The following is a 19890-nucleotide window of genomic DNA, read 5'->3' on the forward strand; positions in this document are numbered from 1 at the left end:
TCAGAAATGAAAATGTAAAGATTTATAAACAACAAACAACCTCAAAAAAAAAAAAAAAGCCTCTCTCTCAGAAAGAAAATAAAATAAAAAATAAAAAAATGAAGGTTCTCAAATATGCATTTGTTTATCACAGTCAAGTTTCATGATTCAAACACGATTCATATATATTTTATGAAGAGAATATCCATTGTGGTGGCAAAATTAAATGTATTTTGAAACTTGTATGTGACATTTATCTATCTGCTCTATCAGAAAAAAGTTGTCATATTCATTCAGACATATATTACTTTTTCAATTTCCTGTCAGTAATGCTTTTTTTAACGTTCTTTAGGGTGAGACCACACAATTTCTCCTTTCTCACAACAATTTCTCACAACAAAGACCACAACTCATTATAATTATGTTAATGAGTTTATACCTAGAAAAGTTGCACCACTGTTGTTTTTTTTAGAGGTGAAAAACTTGCACCTTTATCCACTGACAATCATGATTTTATTTTATTTTATTATTTTTATTTTTAAGACACAATAAGGTAGAAAATTGTTGACTCCTTCCCCCCCTCTCCTTCTTTTACAGATGTTCATCATCTGAAATACAGACTTATGGTGCATTCTTATGATGATTCAGGTTCTATTGTAAACCACAAAAGATAAAAAAGAGATAGTACAAGTATTGAAACTCCTTATCACATATCTTTCTTTCCAAAGGGGTGATTTTGATAGGAAATTTGGAGGGGGAAAAAAAGGTGTTTAAAAAAAAAGCTGTGCTGTGCCACAGTCAAAGCCAAAGAGATATAGTTAGAGAAGAAACAGGAGCCAATTAGAGTGAGTTAATTGACAAGAAGCAACAGCTCCCTTACAGAAGATAGACTGAAAAAGTACAAAGTGGAAATGGCAACTTCTGTCTCACAGTTGCTATTAAAGTAACATGGTAATAAGAACATTATCTTGCACTCCATAAATTCATTGCAGTGTCTGCAGAGGGTGTTCAAATGCAATTGAGTCTAGCCTTGAGTAAAAAAGCTGTATGATTCTCAGTTCTTGTTTAGTAGATTACTAAGGACACCATTGCTTTGGGATTATGTGGCAAGGTATTTCTAGCAGGAGGTCTGAAGTATTGGCCCCTGTGAACAGAGCCCAGCACCTGCCCCACATCAGATCAGAGCCAGCTCCAGCTGCTACCAAACTGAGGTGTGAGTGATGCTGACTGTGACTCAGGAAAGCAGATTTAAGGAAGGGAAGCACTACTGTGCAACAGCAGCTGGTGAGAGATGTAAAAAATGTGAGAGAATCAGTTCTGCAGCCACCAACCAAGGTCTGTGCAAAAGGAGGACAGAAGCTGCTCCAGATGTGGAGCTGAAGCTCCCCTGAAGCCCAGGAGAGGCCTGTGGTGGAGCACCTTCTCCCTCTGCAGCCTGTGGGCACAACTCAGAGCCAGTCTCCACATACATTCTTGGAGGAGCCCTTAGGGCAGCAGCGGATATAGCCTGGAGGAGGCCACAGGCCATGGAGAGCCCCTGCAGGAGCAGTCACAGACCAGAGCTGCCACCCCTGGAGAGGAGGCTGCACTGGAGCAGCAGGGCTGGGGGAGCTGCCACTGGCAGGGACATGTGCTGAAATAGTCTTCTAAAGGATGAACCCTAATGGTAAGCAGCCATGTTGGAGCAGTACATGGAGAGCTACAGCCTGTAGGAAGTCCATCAAGAATCATTTTGGAAAGGACAGCATTGAACAGACACCACACCAGAGTAGGGGCAGAGTGACTATGAAGAAGTGGCAGAGATGAAGTGTATCTGTGTAATCAATGAATATACCATTATATAAATATATAATATATATATGGTATATATATGGTATGAATATACCATATATAATGAATATGTTATAATTAGGAAATATACAGAAAAGTTAGGCTAAAGAAGTTATCACATTAGAGAAGAATGGATGAAGCTTATGCTTATCCTGGGCTTGCTAAAAGTCTCCACAAGGAACAATCTCCAAAAGAGATCCTTCCCCAGTGGTAGTCAGCTCTTAAATGGGGTCTAGGAGAGGTGGAGCTGGGCTCCACCCCTTCCAGTAGCACAGGAGAATTGCCTTCACCTGTGCTCCCAGGGCTGACTTATTGCTCACCTCAGGTAGTTCCCATTCAGTTCTAGACTGACCACAGTTCTCATTACCTTGTGTCAGTTAAGGACAGGAGGCAAAAAAGGTGGAAGAGAGGGGCAGGGAGATGTATTTTTAGCTTATTTTTAGTTTCTCACTGCTCTAGCTTGTTAGCAATAGGCAATAAATTATATTAAATTCCGTACACTGAATGTTTTGCTGTGATATTCATTGATGAGCAATCTCCCTGTCCTTATCTCAGCTCATGAGCTTTTTATTTAGTAAAGTTGGAGATAATTATGATGGTCAAGCTTCAAAACGTATTTGATCAGTTTAACTTAGATGTGTAACTAAAACTATTTGATTACAGGCAGTAAGGCTACTTTTAGAACAGAAGTTCTTATGCTGTTTGGAGCTGTGCTGGAAATTCTTTTAAGCTGGCCTGTGGTCTTAGGATTTAGTACACCCTAACCAAAATAATAGGGTAAGTGCCCAGAGAAATGTATAAAGTAATTTATCAAAGGGAGAGATTTCATCTTGACTACTGCAGGCTCAAAGTCTTCTTTTAAACCAGAAGAATCTCAGAGATGAAAAGTTCATTTATTCCCAACTGGTTTCTAAATAATAACTCGCCACAGATTAGATACTTAATCCTACTTCCAAGAAAAGCTACTGAATAGAAAGGTCATCCTTTCTCATTTCAATCCATTTTTTAGTTCAAGTTGAGTACACACTAAATAAGTAAAACAGATATCATTACCTTTGGTCTCTGGGATGCTAATTCTCTATTTATACAGAAAACACAAACAAGTGAAAAAGCAAAACAGGACCACAGACCAAAAACTGAAAAATACTCCAAACAGGGTAAGTTCTGTGTGCCCATCATCAGGTGCTACCAGGATCTGAGTTAAAACTCCAGTGACTACCATGGGGAGATGAAGCTTTTCCTGGACTTCAGGTGAGTCCTCTGTCCTCTTCAAGGACCTGCTTGGAGGAATCCCATGGGTTAGAGCATTGGAAGGTAAGGGAACCCAAGAGAGTTGGTTGATGTTCAGGCACCACTTACTCCAAGTTGAAGTTTGGTGCATCCCTAAGAGTAAGAATACAGATAAAGTTGACAAAAGACCCACCCACATGGAAAAGTAAGAAGCTCACTGAAAAACTCAAAGGAGGATAAGGAAAAGGTTGAGGTTCTCAATGCCTTTTCTACATTTGTCTTTAATGGTCAGACCAGTTAGGTTGTGTCAAAAGAAGTGTGGTGAGCAAGTCAAGGGAGGTAATCCTGCCAATCTACATTGTGCTGGTGAGACGTATCACCTGGAGTACTACATCCAGATGCAGAATCCTCACTACAGAAGAATTGTGGACCTGTTAGCATCTGTCCAAGGAGGGCCACAGAAATGATTGAAGAGATGGAACATCTCTCCTACAATGACAGGCATAGTGCGCTGGGGCTTCTGGAAGACCTGATAGCAGCCTTGCAGTCTCTAAAGGGGATTATTAGAATGAAGAGGACAGACTCTTTAGCAGGGTCTATTGTGGCAGGACAAGGGGAAATGGTTTCAAACTAAAAGAGTGGAGATTTAGATTGGACATATGAAGAAGTTATTTTTTATCATAAGGATAGTGAAGCACTGGAACAGCTTGTCCAGAGAGGTGGTAGATGTGTTTCTGAAGACATTAAAGGTCAGGTTGGACAGATGCTGCAAGGCAGTACAGCGTCACCAAGGGAAAGTCATGTCTGACCAATCTGGTGGCCTTCTATAATGGAGTGACAGCATTGGTGGAGAAAAGGAAGGCAGCTTGCAAAAGAGAAGGCTGCAGGGAGACCTCATTGTGGCCCTCTGATATTTATAGGGAGTTTATAAACACGAGGGAAATCAACTTTCTACATGGGTAGATAATGGTAAAACAAGGGGGAATAGTTTTAAACTAAAGGAGGGAAGATTTAGATTAGATGTCAGGGGAAGTTTTTTACTGAGAGTGGTGAGGTGTTGGAACAGGTTGCTCAGAGAGGTTGTGGATGCCCTGTCCCTGGAGGTGTTTAAGGCTAGGTTGGATGGGCAATCTGATCTAGTACTTGACCTAACAGCTAGCAATTCTGCCTGTGGAAGTGAAGTTGGAACTTGATCCATCCCAATCAAAGCCATTCCATCCAGGTTCCATCCAACCCAAACCATTTTATGATTCCATGCACACTCAATGAAAAGAGGCTTTCTTGAGATAATGACCATTTGTCTCCCCTCACTATATGTTCTTGAGGGCCCGGTTTGCATTATATGTTGGGTAGCATAAAGCTGATTTAAACATTTCTGCATTTGTGCTGTTGCTGGAGACTAACATGATTAGGTGAATCAGGCATGCATCATTTATGTTTTTTCTCTTTTTACTGCATATGATTTTAAGGAGAAATAAAAGGCAAGAGAGAGCCAAAGGTGCAACTTGCCTCAGTAAATGCTTCTTGGATTTTCATTGATGGATCTTTTTATAAGATTTTGAGCTCAACTCAATAATATTTAACACATACATTCCTATCTGTATTGAGAAAAAAAAAAAAAAAGACTTTTTCACACTTACCACTGAAATTTTATTTCCAAAACACAGGATGCAATATGCTATTGGAAAAGAAATTCCATATAAGCAAAACTTATACAACAGAATCACCTCTCTTGACCCTGGTCACGCTTTTTTTGATGCATCCTAGGATATGGTTGGCCTTCTGGGCTGCAAGCACACATTATCGGCTCATGTTGAGATCTTCATCAACTGACTCCCCTGAATTCTTTTCCCCCAGGCTGCTCTTAAGCCATTTTCTGCCCACCCTGTTTTTGTGCTTGAGATTTCTTTGACTCATGTGCAGGAGCTTACCCTTGGTCTCATTGAACTTCATGAGGTTGGCATGGGCCCACCTCTCAAACCTGTCCAAGTCCCTGGATGGCATCCCTTCCCTCTAGTCAATTGCACTACTCGGCTTGGGATCTGCAGATTTTCTGAGAATGCACTCAATTCCACTGTCCGTGTTGCCAGTCCCAACCCCAATCCCTGAGGAATGCCACTTGTCACTAGTATCCACTTGGACGCTGAGCTGTTAACCACAACTCTGGGTGTGACCATCCAGCCACCTGAGTGTTCCATATTCATCTGAGTGTTCCATCTATCAAATCCATTTTTCTCCAATTTTTTTTGACCAGGATATGGTGCAGGACAGTGTTTCAGTCATTGTAGCAAAAATTTTGTAATATGTCAGAGGAGAATGTGGCATTCTTTTCTAATCACATTTAAATGTTGTTCACATTCAAAGGTGGGAACATTATGATTTATCAACCTCCTGTGCCCAGAGATTCTTAAACTTTCTCCTTTAGCTAAAGGATTTTCTTTCAAAATAATTTGCTTGACCTTTTAAATACCTCACTCTGTCTTCCTGTGCAGAGCTTGCCAATACTAGGCCATGTGGTTCTACCTAGCAGTGAAGGGGTAGTGTGTTAAGGCACAGAATACCTTAGCTTCGATTTTGCAATCATTCACTATTATTCAGCTCTCGGTGAGAATTAAACAGTTAGAAAAATACAACCTAGTTTTATTTCTCAATTAATAGACTGTATACAATCAATACAGAGTGTACAGTCATGATTATACATTTCTAACATTACTCTAGAGACAGGTATGAGGTAAAAGAGAGCAGCATGGCATCTCTCATGCTAAGTTGAGAAGGCTTAGTTTATTTTCCCTTGTGTCCAGGTTACCCAGATTCAGCTCAGGGAACTCAAGCGTGGCTGAATGAGGTAATTAAAAAAAATTGTAATCTTTAATCATTGGGGGTACCTGCATCCTCCCTGAAGATATGGAGGTTCAAGTAAGCTCCAGGGATTTTAGTACCCCTTTCAAATTGGTCCTGTCTTTCATTAGCTTGTAGTGATGGTTCTGGGGCTTCACAAAACCAGATTATGTTGATGATGTTTATGTATGCTAAGCAGTGTATTAGTATATGGACACACATGCACACATTAATGTAAATGGGAAACAATACAGCTGGAGATAAGTAAGGCATCTACTCTATATGAAATGCTTTAGAATTTAGTCAGGATAAGACGTAGAGGGAAGACTATTTTTCTGAATTGGCTACAGAAGGCAGGACAGAATGTTGTATAACACCTGCAGTACCTCTGAGGTCTTACATTTAAGTAACTGAATCCCACATAAAGTGTGAGTCAAAGAGCTGCTGACAAAAAGCAGAAGTAGTTGAGATACAGGAAGTAGAACAGGAATGAGGAAACTGGATATGCCAGGATCTCTGAGGTCTTTCATTGATATTGACACTGGATATTTGTTCAACAGTGTTCTTTCTTCCACATGGTTTTATGCTTCCAGTTAGGGAAGGAATCGAAAGAGCAAAACCAGGACAGGTGACAACAAACTAGAGTTAATAAGAAGAAATAAGAAAAAAAATAGAAGACTCAAAGTTTAGCATGCCAAATAGTGCTGATTCTACCTCAAAGCTAGGGCACTGCATGAGTCTCATATAATTCCTTCTTTACTTTGTGGTACTTTGTGGCCCTCTGTCTGTATATGCTATCAAGAAAGTCATATCTCAACTTAACGTGTAGGCTGCAATGAAGGGAGTGGATATGATGACTAAAAAGTTAAGATTAAACTTTCTTTCAGTGGGGCTGCAGTGACCTATTTATACATTTTCTTTCTTGCTAGCTAGATTTTTTTTTTTTTATTATTTTTTTTTAACATTACAAGATGTACCTGGACTCTCTCATCTCTCTCTAAACTGTCTCCCTGATGTCCTGATCACTCTCTGATCTATTTCTCTTTCTCTTATCTGCTGGGTGGATGCTAATATGACATATCCAACCTCTAAAACAAACCATTTATTTTGAAAGCTTGCTATGTCAGAGTATTTGATGCGTCAAACATTAAAATGAATGTATATTTAGATACTGGGTACATCATGTCTTGATATTAAATTATCTCCCGAGAAGTGGATTGATTTTTAAACTGGCAGGATATATGTATTGCTTTCTTGAATCTCTAGCACTAGACATGAGAGTAGACTAGGAAAGGTTTCCTCTGAAGACGAGACAGAATTGCTTGAGGGGTATGAGTGTTTTCTTTATATTAATAAGTTCTTTTTCTACGCTTAAGGAAAAATATTCTGTCACTCTTTTCCATTATGATGTGACAATAATACATTTATCTTCTATGAGAGATACTTATCCCAGAGATAATATTTAATTAATGTGTGAAGACGGAAGTTTGAGTGAAAAAGATACTTTAAAAATCATATACATTTAATAACATTGGCATAGGTATTTCATAGTCCTTTTTTTTTTTTTTTTTTGATATCTGGGCCATTTACATGCATACATGCTGAAGCCTAACACTGTCAGTCTCTGAAAAAAAATGACAAACTCATATACACATTTAGAAAGACAGACTAAATGTCCATTCATGGTTAGAACTGTGATTTTTATTTTTTTTTTTTTTCCTGCTTGAACTCCCTGCCACTATTCACAGATGCAACGCATACTTTAAAAACATCACACAATTCTTTGCAATATTCTGGCTTGTATTAGGAATGGTCTGATGAGCGGGACTAGAGAAGTAATCTTGTCCCTGTACTCAGAATTGGTGAGGCTTCACCTTGAGTACTGTGTTCAGTTTTTTTTTTAAAAAAAAGGACACTGAGGTGCTGGAGCAGGCCCAAAGAAGGGTAAGGCTGGTGAAGGACTTGGAAAATATGTTCTATGAAGAGAGACTGAAGGAACTGGGGCTGTTTAGTCTGGGGAAAAGGAGGCTGAGGGGAGACCTTATTGCTCTCTTTCAATATTTGAAAGATGATTACAGTGAGAGCTGTGCTGGTCTCTTCTCACTGATGAAAGGTGACTGGATGAGGGGAAATGGCCTTACATTGTGCCAGGGGAGGTTTAGTTTAGATATTAGGAAAAGCTTCTTTACAGAAAGGGTATTTAAGCACTGGAATAGTCTCCCTAGGGAGGTGGTTGAGTCGCCATCCCTGGATGTGTTTAAAAACCGTTTGGATGTTTTTAACTCAGAGACATGATTTAACAGAGGGTTGTTAGAGTTAGGGTACTATGGTTAGTTTGTGGTTGGACTTGTTGATCTTGAAGGTCTTCTCCAACCTGAGTGATTCTAGGATTCTGTGATTCCAGACTCAAAGCAGAAGTCTGAGTTATTTCTATTCCAGAACAATTCTTGTTTAATGTACTACTTGGAAGCACGTGGGTATGCATTTGGTTGGTTCTGTTGATACCAACACTACATGAGTACAACTCAGTTGTTGTCTTACTGTCAAATGAGTCAATCAAACGCTTCTGAAACTTATTTTTATGAAGACTGTTTATGGAAGAATATTTCATTCTTTTTGAACTTCTTCTCAAGATATTGCTAATATATCTGGACTCCTCACCCTTTCAGAATTCAAAACAAATGCTAACTGCTCTACAATCATGGGATCCCCAGATTTTATCTCCACACTGGCACCTTTAGGACATTCATTTAAGGATGGACTGTTCAGTGGATTAGGAATTGGTTGTCTGGTTACAGCCAAAGGGTTTTGATTAATGGTTTCATGTCAGGGTGGAGGCTGGTCACAAGTAGTGTCCCTCAGGGATCAGTCTTGGGACTGCTGCTCTTTAACATCTTTATCAATGATATGGATGACAGCATTGAGTGCACCGTCAGCAAGTTTTGAAATGACACCAAGCTGAGCAGTGCAGTCGATACACGGAAGGGAAGGTAGGCCATCCAGAGGGACCTGGACAGGCTAGCTAGAGTAGTGGGCCCATGAGAACCTAATGAAGTTCAACAAGGCCAAGTGCAAGGTGTTGCATTTGGGCCTGGGCAATCCCAAGTGTTTCTACAGACTGAGGGAAGATCTTCAGAGCAGCCCTATGGAGAAGGACCTGGGGTCCTGGTGGACAAGAAGATGGATATTAGCCAGTAGTGTGCACCTGCAACCTCGAAGGCCAACTGTGTTCCGGGCTACATTAAAAGAAGAGAGGCCAGAAGGGAGAGGGAGGTGACTGTCCCCCTCTACTCAGCTCTTGTGAGGCCCCATCTGGAGTACTGTGTCCAGGCCTGGGCCCCCCAGTACAGAAAGGACGTGGAGCTCTTGGAGCGGGTCCAGAGGAGGGCCATTAAGATGATCACAGGGCTGGAGCACCTCTCCTATGAGGAAAGGTTGAGGGAACTGGGCTTTTTAAGCTTGGAGAAGAGAAGGCTCCAGGGATACCTCACTGTGGCTTTCTGGTACTTGAAGGGAGCACATAAACAGGAGGCAGAACAGCTGTTTATGAGGATGGATAGTGACAGGACATGGGGAATGTCTTTAAACTGAGACAGGGGAGGTTTAGGTTAGATATTAGGAGGAAGTTTTTCTCTCAGAGGGCAGTGATGCAGTGGAGCAGGTTGCCCAAGGAGGTTGTGGATGCCCCATCCCTGTAAGGCATTCAAGGCCAGGCTGGATGTGGCTCTGGGTGGCTTGGTTTAGTGATTGGTGACCCTGCACATAGCAGGGTGGTTGAGACTAGATGATCTCTGTGGTCCGTTTCAACTCAGGACAGTTTATGATTCTATGATTCACAATCAGATGTCAAGACTACATCCCTACAATAAAGTCCAATGGCCTTCTTTTGTACATCAAGACTTGTGACTTCTAAGAAATTCCAAGCCTTCCTGAAATAGCAGCAGCACTCTTTCATTCTTCTGTTTAAAGTAAGGACCTCGATTATGAATCATTGTACACCAACTTCTACTTTTCACATAGTGATCTCCTATAGCCTTAACTGAAACTCACAAAGCACTATCCTTTAAGAAGCTTAGGGCAGTCCAAAGGAGAAATGACAAAATTAAGAACAGTCTTGGATGCCATACTCATGTTAATTTATCACATAGCAGGACTTCTATCACTTCTAGTTTTATGATGATGTTGCCTCAAATTATTCTCAAATTTGTCAACTCCTGGAGGCATGCAATGATGTCATATCCCTGAGCATGAAACTTTCACTTTGCTTGGGAAACATCAGTAATATAGAAAGGACATTTCTTGCCATTGTCTACATGTATCAACTCTATCTATTCCCTCGTTAATGCCATCTTAAGGGATGAACATGAAGAGTTTTGATGAACATGAAGAATTCAGCATTTATATTCAAGTTCCTCTACTGTCAGATTCTCAGGACTCTAAATAGTCACCTAATGCTCCTGGACAGAGGTCATAACTAAATTCAGTCTTCTGGAATAATAACGGTCAAAACTTCTCTGAGTACAGCAAAAATTGTTTTCTGAGACTGGTCAATGGCTTGGAATAAATTCCAACAGTAATAAAGCACTGTTTATCAGTTTACCACCACTGGTTTCACCACATTCTGCTGCAAAAGCTGACCACGTTCCTGTTATCTGTCTCTCTAATGCAAATATCAGCAATATGAATCCTCAAAAGGATTTTTAAAAACTAGATGAAAACAAAACCTTAACTGCAAAGTGAAAGAAAACAAAATCTTAAATAAATGACACAAAACAAAATGCTCTTATCAGACATACAGCCTTATACTACAAAGTTCTACTTGGAAGGAGAAGACTGATTTGTGACAGTCAATAGTCATGTTCTTAATACGTTACTGGAAGGTGATAAGATGCAATGATAAGAAGAGCAGTGTAAGAACTTCCACAGAGCAGAGATTTCATTGACTGTGATGTGTGTCACTGGAGATAACAATGAAAATTCACCATGCTTATAACCCCCTCATGATCTGGGCAGATTATAGGAGTAGTAGGTGCATCTTTATTTACTGGTCAGCTTTCACGAAAATGGTAGGAAAGCAGAAATATTAGTTACTTTGGCTTTCTCCTCCATGCAAGAGTAATTAAGAAGACACTGACAAAAGGACAGTATTTCTCACTGGAAAGATTTAATTTAGATCAGTGAATAACATTTTCAAAAGTACCTAAATGCTTCAGGCTTGTAAGGCTCTCTACCAAGTGCCTATACTACATGTAATACAGCATGCTACCAGACGCTAGAGCTAATGGCTAATGAGCTAGATCCTATGTCACCTTGTTGAGAAGGAGGATTAATTAGTCCACCCTGAATATCATACTACTAAGGCTTTTGTCTCCTGGGATCTGAGCTAAAATGGCACTGTTTGTGATGCATAAACGTACCATGTCTCGGAGATTGCTTGCAGTGCTCTCTTATGGTACAAGCACCTTCAAACATGAAGACTCCTAACACTGATTGAGGGAAAGTCAGGCTCTTATAGGTATATAAATTAAATTGGTTTTGAAAATAATACTTAGACATCTGTGAAAAAAAATTGTCACAGATCCAGAACTTTGACAGAGATCCAGGCAAGAGGCTATAGATCTGAAGTATGAAGTAAGATTTGATGCAATCTAAATGAAAGAAATTTCAGAGGCCTTTCTGGATAGATGCTGATAATTTTCAAACTCATAGGAATTTCGGTACACAATTAACCTTTTCTTGGTAAATCTCATGGAGGCTGCAGCTGTGAACCAGTACAGTTCCTGTATATATTTTGCAGTAGGGAAAAATTCTACATTATTCTTAATCATGTTGCCCTTGCAGTTCCTATTCACAACATATTGACTCTTGTCTTGGTGTTTATTTATTTATTTATTTATTTGGAAAACTGGAGTTTCCTCCACTTCAAGAGTTTTGACTCTTGAAGTGTTTTGTTGACTCTTGAAGAGTTTTGGTCATCAACTAGTCTGAACTGCTCCATTCTAACACTGATTTTCTAGTAGTTTTGGAGGAACGTAGTGTTGCTTCTACACTCAGTTTGGCTTCTTTGTCCAAGCAGGTTTAGAGCTTGTAATACTGTGATTATGAAGCATTTTTGCAACCAATTAATTTTGAATTTTTTTAATGCTGAATTTTTATTTATTTTTTAATTTTTTTTATTTTCAAAGAGAAGGCTATTTTTTTCTCCGATTAATTTGGTGGTGTTTAGGAATTTCCTTCTGTGAATTTAAGAAATGAATATCAATTTTCCACATTGCAGATGCTAAGTGTTCTAAATTCCAAAACTGTTTTTAACAATGTGGATATGCAAAACCTATCAGTGATCATTCTCCAAAATACACAAAACAGGCTAGCCCTCTTTTGTTGTGGTTTAAATAAACCTACTCTCACTACCTTCCTACTTCAGTGAAACTACCAGTTTGCATTGCCTGAGACTTTGGTCCATACCTTTTTATTTTTATGTCACTAAAGCTGCAATTGAGGTAAGACATACTCTACAGTAAAATTAAGACACAGTCAGCAGAAGTGCTAAATTATTTGTCTTTTGATTCAAATTCACATGGGAGGTAATTAAACAAACAGACTCCTTGTTGTTTAGCTGTAGGGAGGGGAAGCCAACAGAAAAAAACAAATCTTCTCTTACAACTGACCTTTCCTTATAGAGTGTGCCCTTTTTTTCCTGTGAACAGCTAGGCTGCATGTTTTCAGCTCACTGAAACTTTGAGAGTAAAAATAGAGAGCAAGGCTCCACCCAGCAGTAATTTAATATATTAATATGAAGGCCTGTCAAAACAGATTCTCCTGGCGAAGACTTTCCCAAGGAATGTTCTTAAATCTTACTGTTATCTGAGTGTTACAATAACCCTTTCTAATCATTCCTTCAAAACATGTCTCTTTTATTATCTCAGGCTTCTCATTTAATTTCCTTAGTATATACCAGTCCAATATCACCTATTCAGATTTCTGTCAATCTTCACTTTGGGATGACATTGTTAGTAGCCACCATTTAAACAATTATTGTTTAGTTTTTTCTAAGTACCGTTAGATTTTGTGAGAGCTAAAACATTAGTGTGTAACATGTATTAGAGCTGCAAAGCTGAACCAGATGTAGCAGTGCTAGTGATTGTTGAGAGGAAAAGCATTTGGACACAGCACACCTGAAGACCAGTGTGAATTAGACATATTCAGAAGGACTTTGAGGACTGACACACATTACTTTGGGCCCCTTAGAAATTATGTGACAGTTAAAAACAAACAAACAAACAAAACATAGAAGTAAGAATCATTATCCTGCATTTAAGTCCTAGAAGGAGATTCACTTTGCATTCCCAGTGACAGCTGCTGATTTTGTGGCTGGGGAAAAACAAAGTCCAGGTCACATGCCAGTATCTAAAATATCTTCCTGGAGAATATTACTGATTTTGTAGTATTGTTTATACTACTTTGCACAGATCTTTATATTGACCTGCAACTGTCAAGAGATTCTTGCAGCTGCAGCTCAAGAACCCTGGAAGTTTTAGAAGTGGCTTTTTATATGCGTATACTCATTTCCTTGTCATATTGTACCAGCAGAAAACAGATTAAAAAACAAACAAACAAACAAACAAAAATGCAGTGAATAGAGCAAGGTAAAAGTAGCAATGTATATACCTCTACAAAAAAGAATATACTATTGTCACAGAACATGTACTTCAAAGTGATTTAAAATGAACTGTAAATCTTTGTAAAGCTATACATTTCAGTATCAGAAAATCAGATTTGATTTAGCTGAAACCTGCTCCGAATCAGCTGAAATTAAACTGAAACAAACAAAAATTCAGACTGCTTTTTTTTTTTCATCAGTTTAACTAAAATGGATTTAAACACTCAGATTTTAAAAGTGAGAGAGCCTCAACTGAGCATTGTCAGAATAGAAAGAAAAATCTAAAATTATTATTCACCCCACCATTTTGAAATTAGCTCATTCTCAATAAGAAGGCAATGGTCTCATCTGTGGGATTCAGTTGGTCCTACCGCCATGGCCTGTCATATATTTTCAGTCTGTGTCCTCAGCCACTTTAATTAAGACAAGACAGCTGCTATGCTTAGGACCATAAATTAAGTTTGCAAGTAATTCTTACCCTGTTGAGAAAAAAAAAACAAAAAAAAAACAAAAAAAAAACACACCCCAAAACAAACAAACAACAACAAAAAAAAACAAAAACAGGAAAAAACAACCAAACAAGGAAAAACCTACAAAAAATGCCCCCAGAAAACTGTGAAAATAATACTGTCTACATGTATGTATATAATTGTTGGCAAGACAGAATTTCCCTTCTGAATGAGAGATACTTCAGTGCTTTCCAAGCCAGTCTACAATAAGGACAATGCTATTTTTTAAAATCCTATTCCTTGTTTTTATTGCACATGACATATTACATTGTACTGTAGAGTACGTGGTGATGAGAAATTCCCTGGTTATTTAATTGTGATCCTTCAAAGGATTTGAAAGGGAGCACTTTATTTCCATTTCTTTAATTTACTAGTTCTTTAGCTGATGATTTTATTAACCCTTGTATTTGAGAACTGATGCTTAACATAAAAGAAGAAGAAAAGGCCCTTGGCAGTATTGTGAGGGCCTGGAACTGAATAATGCACTTTAGTAATGAGGGATAGGGCTATGGCTTTTGCTGATGGCTGTGACCGGCTCTGTGACCTGATTATGTCGCAGAGTGTCAGCAGCTGAGACACTACAAAAGAGAGAGCATCCCATCAAATCTATCTCCATTGTAATCACTCGTTCTGCTGAGAGGCTTGTTAGGAGCAGGGAATCCATCAGGCCTCATTAGCACCATTTACCATCAAGAAGCTCAAAGAGCAAACGTGTACCCTCTCATCAGAATAATAAGAACCAAAGTACTCCTATTATCTAATTGGATCAACAATGCCTCTCTCTCCATTTAGTTTTCTAAGCTACTTGTAGACTACAACTCTCAAAAATTAGTTATTTTTGTTAATTGCTGAAGTAGAACTGTCCAAGGTTTTTCATATAACAGAAGGTTTTTGTATCTAAAGAGGAAGCCATGGGCACAATGAAGGATGAGTTCCTTCAAGGACATGCTTGGATTCTATGTATGCTATCTATATTAGATTTCCAGTTCAACTGAAATATACACTGTACAATAATTACACCATACTTAAACTCTTCTTAGTAAACTGTCAGAAAATGCAATGTATTGCCCTCTTAAACCACAAAACAATTCCGAACATCAAAGCACTTGTCATACTACTTTTTTACTCCTTAAAGTAAAAATGGTATTTTGAAACTGTTGAATTAGGCTTAATTTTTTCCCCACAATTAGAGAGCTCACATCTTTCTAAAAATGAAGCCAATCTTACTCAGCAGCCTTGGTTAAATGTATTTGATTCTGCTGATGTAAAAAGATTTACATGAATGCAATTGAGAGACAATTTAGTTTTATGTTTTAGTCAGGTAGAAATCTTGCTTGCAGGTAGCATTTATAGAATGCAGAAGCATCAGCCATGTTTCCACTTTTTTTTTTTTTTTTAAATCAATCCATGTCTTTACAAAGGAGCTAAAAAAACCAACTAAAATCAACATATAATGAACTTAATAGACACAGCAAACACACTCAAGCCCCTTAATATTTCCATTGATTTGCAGATAGAAATAGAGGAGTTTCTGGTTCTTATAAAGAATTCAAGTACAGAAGTGGAACTACTACGATCCTACTATAAGGGCAGGCTGAAGCTGAAGGGTGGGTAGCTCAAAGTGTTATCGACTGACAAGGTAGATTCTAGCATTTCTGCTACCCTTGCCTTTATAATTAATATATAAATGTCCAGCCCTGCAAATGCTTCCTGGAAAGTGCTGAGGGCAAACAGAATATAAGCAGTGTTACATGGGCCAATAGCTCTTCATAATACGCCTCTGAAAATGAAAATTTGATTTAGAGTCTTCTATCTGTACTATATCAAATTAATCAGGTGATCTAGACATATTATTCCAATGGGTTAGATCTCCTTTCTACAGTGGTCTTGGGGAGCTCTGGTGTTACAGTTTATATTGCCATCCAAGGGATAAACAAATCACAGAATTACTGTGCAAACAAAAATGAAATTATTAACAAGTACACAGCATAAATATTTGTTAAATATACACACACACATATATATAAATATATATATTTATTGAGATTGTACGAACTCTTAGACTATTGGGTATTAAGACCATGCTGTATGTCATTTAAAAGATCATTTCCCTAAATTTGCCATAGGATCTTTGATTTGACCTACAGCTTCCTGTCTTCTGGGTTTGCTGATCACTATATATTTAGGCAGATAGGTAGACATTTGTAAGCCCTGACTTTCTATAAAAGGAGCAGCGTATAGTTACAAAGACTTCACATACAAAGAATCTAACAAGTCACCCAGCCTTATAGTTGCAGGAGGGAATTTCAGGTATCTCACTTGTGATTCTTTGAAGAAGAAAATGTTCAAAGAGCAGATTCTTAACATATCATGGAAATACAGCTTTTTAATAAGGTCCAAAAAGATCATTCACAAATTGAGGTATCACAAGTTACCATTCACTTATGTTCTCAATTGTGAAGAGACAAAATATTAGTTTCTATGATTTTATTTAATTTGCAAGGAATGTAATTTAATTTATGGAATATAATTTAAATATACTGAATAGTCCTTTTTTGCACATGAATAATTTCAGAAGAATGCTATAAGCGATGTGGTTTTATGCTGAATATTATAAAAATCAGTGTTACTTTACCTACTTAATATTTATTTATATTGCAGTGAGGTCTGAGGTACTGATTATAAATCAGGAAACATCTCCAAAAATAAGTAATAAAAAACCAGCCCTTATTTAAAGGAGCTAGTCAGTCATGTTCTGTAGTTTCATCCAAAAATAATAGAATATTCTTCCTTTCTCTACAACTTGTGGAATTACTGGACTTCATATTATATGTGGAATAAACAAGACTTAGTCTGATGGAACCTGTAGTTTCATTTGGTGATACAGTCTTTTATCTTCAGCTCTTACAATGAACAGTTTTGGTGCCAAGTGCCTCTGGTGAGTGGTGATTGTGAACCATTTCTGGAGCACAGATAGAAACAAGCAGGTTTGTAGGTTGAAGCTGATCTGAGTATGAGTTATAGGTATTATAACCAACTTCTCTTCCAAACCAATACCCCATCCCTCCAGAAATCTTAATAGGCTTTTGAGAGCCTCCATTTAAAGCTGGCTGCATAAAATGATCCTTTGATGAAAAGGGATTGAAACAAGGGTTAAAGTAGACATTGAAAGGTTATTGTAGAGGGCACATTGTTCATACAATCCTCCTTTAATATGTGTGGTGTGCACCTGCGATAAGATGATTCATTAGATAAGGCCTCACTTTGACAAGCTCCATCGTTCAACCCTCGGGGTAGTGATGGAACAATTCTGCACCCACCCAGTAAATATAACAAGGTCAGCATTTTTTTTTCCTGGGACTTGGATGGGGATAGTAAGCTCAGGATGCATCTTTGTTTATGTGTTATGCTAAAAAATGTAGCACATTCTAAGTGCTGCCTTTGATTTTTAATGGGCAAAATTTGAAAATATATCCTCTTTTCCAATTAAATAACACGACAATAGAAAATTATCAGGAAAAAATCATACTTTTTGTGATTTTTTTGTTTATTTTTTTCCTTTTCCCTACAGTAAACAGTGAGAGTAGAAACTAAACTTTCACATATCACACAAGTTGCATTACTGCAATAAATGTTTACCGGGCCCTAACAACCACATAAGCACTCCTGATATAACTGGGCACCTAATTCACCAGGTTTAGAATAATGATATACAGATTACCCAGTTATCTGCTCAAGTCATAAGTAATATTGACAGATTTGCTAAAGAGATTTTATGCAAAAAGTAGTTGTGTTAATTTCATTTTTAGTAAATGAAATAAAGAATGACAGTGGCTACAATATGAAACTACTTAATTAATGCATGTTGCAGTAATAGAATTATCTACATACATGAATTCAGATGTATATATTTCTGCACCATACTAAGACCAAAGCTGAAGTACTTCATAACAGGTAACAATATCTCAAGCAATAAACAATTTATATTTTAGACACTCAATATTACTAACTTTGCTCAAATTTTTGTTCAGAAAATTTAAAAACAGAAGTTTCTTCCAAATTTGCATCACAGACTGGTAGATTCATTTCAAATTGCTTAATTTAGATAATCAACAAATAAAAAAGCCACCCAGTTTTATACATCATGGATATCTCATTAAAATTTAATTTGTGTTCCTTTAAGGAAAGTATTTAATAACATTGCAGAAATGCTTCGCCATGAAGTAATGCCAAAATTCTACAGTTTATAAAACGTCTTGTCTTAATAGCACAATAGCATATTAATATAGTTGTCTGTTGCTACACCTACAACGGTGGAAGAAGACAAATGGTACATATATTGAGAATCACAGGGTTACTGGACTTTTAAATACTGTGTTATTGCAATACTGTGATGTTTTCAAAAGGTTGGATATGGAAACAAAACCAAACAAAACAATTTCTAATCCTTTTCTAGCTTGAAATGGGTTTCCATCAGAACTTATTTTCAGTTCTCAGATGTCCCATTTCTTCCCCTGTTTGGCAAATCAATATTTATTTACCTTCAATATGTGCACTTTTAAATTGCTGTCATACAAACGGAACTCATTTTGGTCCCAAGACCAGTCTGCCATCAGAATTCACTGCTTCTTCCATCTTCTACTCACCTGTCCTTGTGCATTAGTGACGAGTTGACCTGTGACCCCCTGAAGACTGGAGAGGGCATTGCCAAAGGCCTGGGAGCTTGCTATCGAGCCCATGGCTGCTGCTGCTGCAGCCGCTGCTGCTTGACTTGCTAGTGGATTGTTAACCAGCTGAAAAAAGAAAGAAAAGATCATGGAGAAACCCTTGAGAAACACAGAGTACTAACTGAAGAAAATAAAGGTGATTGTGCTCACATGGGGAAAAATAATCTGTCTACTCAAAGAGCTTGAGTAGTTTTGAGGGGTTCTTATTTCTCAGGTTTTTGTCTCATTGACAATGAATGGTTTCAAAACAACCCAGGGGAAGTTACATGTTAAAACTGAAGGATAAATCTCCCTCTTAAAAAAAGACAAACAAACATTTTTTTTCTCTTTTCCCTGGTTCAGCCTGTTATATTTCTTTAGGCTCTACATTGTAATGTCAGAGATGTAGCAGCTTAATCATTCTGTTAACAGCAATAAGTGAAAAATTTGCATTTTATTTGAATGGGAGTGGGATATTTGTTTGGGGATATTTAGAAGAGGGACTCACTGAAGTCCCCAAACTAAAGAAAACCTGAAGCTGCTTTAAATTTATATCATTCATGATCTGGTCTCAACCTCTAGGTAAATCAAAGCACAAGTCTCAACTCTGTGATTAAGTTCAGTAGAAATCAACTGCATATTCAGAAATGTTTATTTTGGATTGCAAAATCTGTTGAAAAGATGCTAAGCAACCTGCTGTTTCTCAACTGCAAACTATTAAGACTGACATAAATTTTCAGCAAGGGAGCTGTAATGCCCAGTTCAGTCTGGTTTACCTGGGTGCTCTGTATAAAGCACAGAGCACACTTGTGGTTTTACTTTTTGGAGTTGATGGGAATCCCAAGGAGGAACACTTCTATCACCTCTTAAATTTATCAAACATGTGAAAGGTGTGTTCCTCTGTCAGAATGAAATGTCCTTTGGGAGATGCCTTGCTCACTGGATAATTTTAAAGTTTATATTTTCTTATCCTCTTCTGAGAACGACCAAATTTTTAAAAAAATGCTGGGAAGGTTTCCTTAGGCTGATGTGAAAATGCAGATGCTAACTCAGAAAAACTTGATATTTGAGCTCAAATTAAAAAGAGTTTCAAGTCTTTACATGAAAAGAAAATTTACAATCCAATAGAAATGGAAAG

The 19890-nt window shown here is 37.9% G+C and overlaps 1 protein-coding gene across 3 annotated transcripts in view; it reads right to left on the reverse strand.

The window, feature by feature from the left end:
- POU6F2 (POU class 6 homeobox 2) overlaps nucleotides 1-19890 on the reverse strand; it is a 303385-nt gene that overhangs the window by 37556 nt on the left and 245939 nt on the right. For all 3 annotated transcript variants that reach the window (XM_032442548.1, XM_015855018.2, XM_015855019.2), the window contains exon 6: nucleotides 18693-18839. In XM_032442548.1, coding sequence (XP_032298439.1) covers nucleotides 18693-18839 — 147 coding nt within the window. The remainder of the gene's footprint in view (nucleotides 1-18692; nucleotides 18840-19890) is intronic.

Source organism: Coturnix japonica, chromosome 2, assembly GCF_001577835.2.
Source record: "Coturnix japonica isolate 7356 chromosome 2, Coturnix japonica 2.1, whole genome shotgun sequence".
Classification (NCBI taxonomy): Eukaryota; Metazoa; Chordata; class Aves; order Galliformes; family Phasianidae; genus Coturnix; species Coturnix japonica.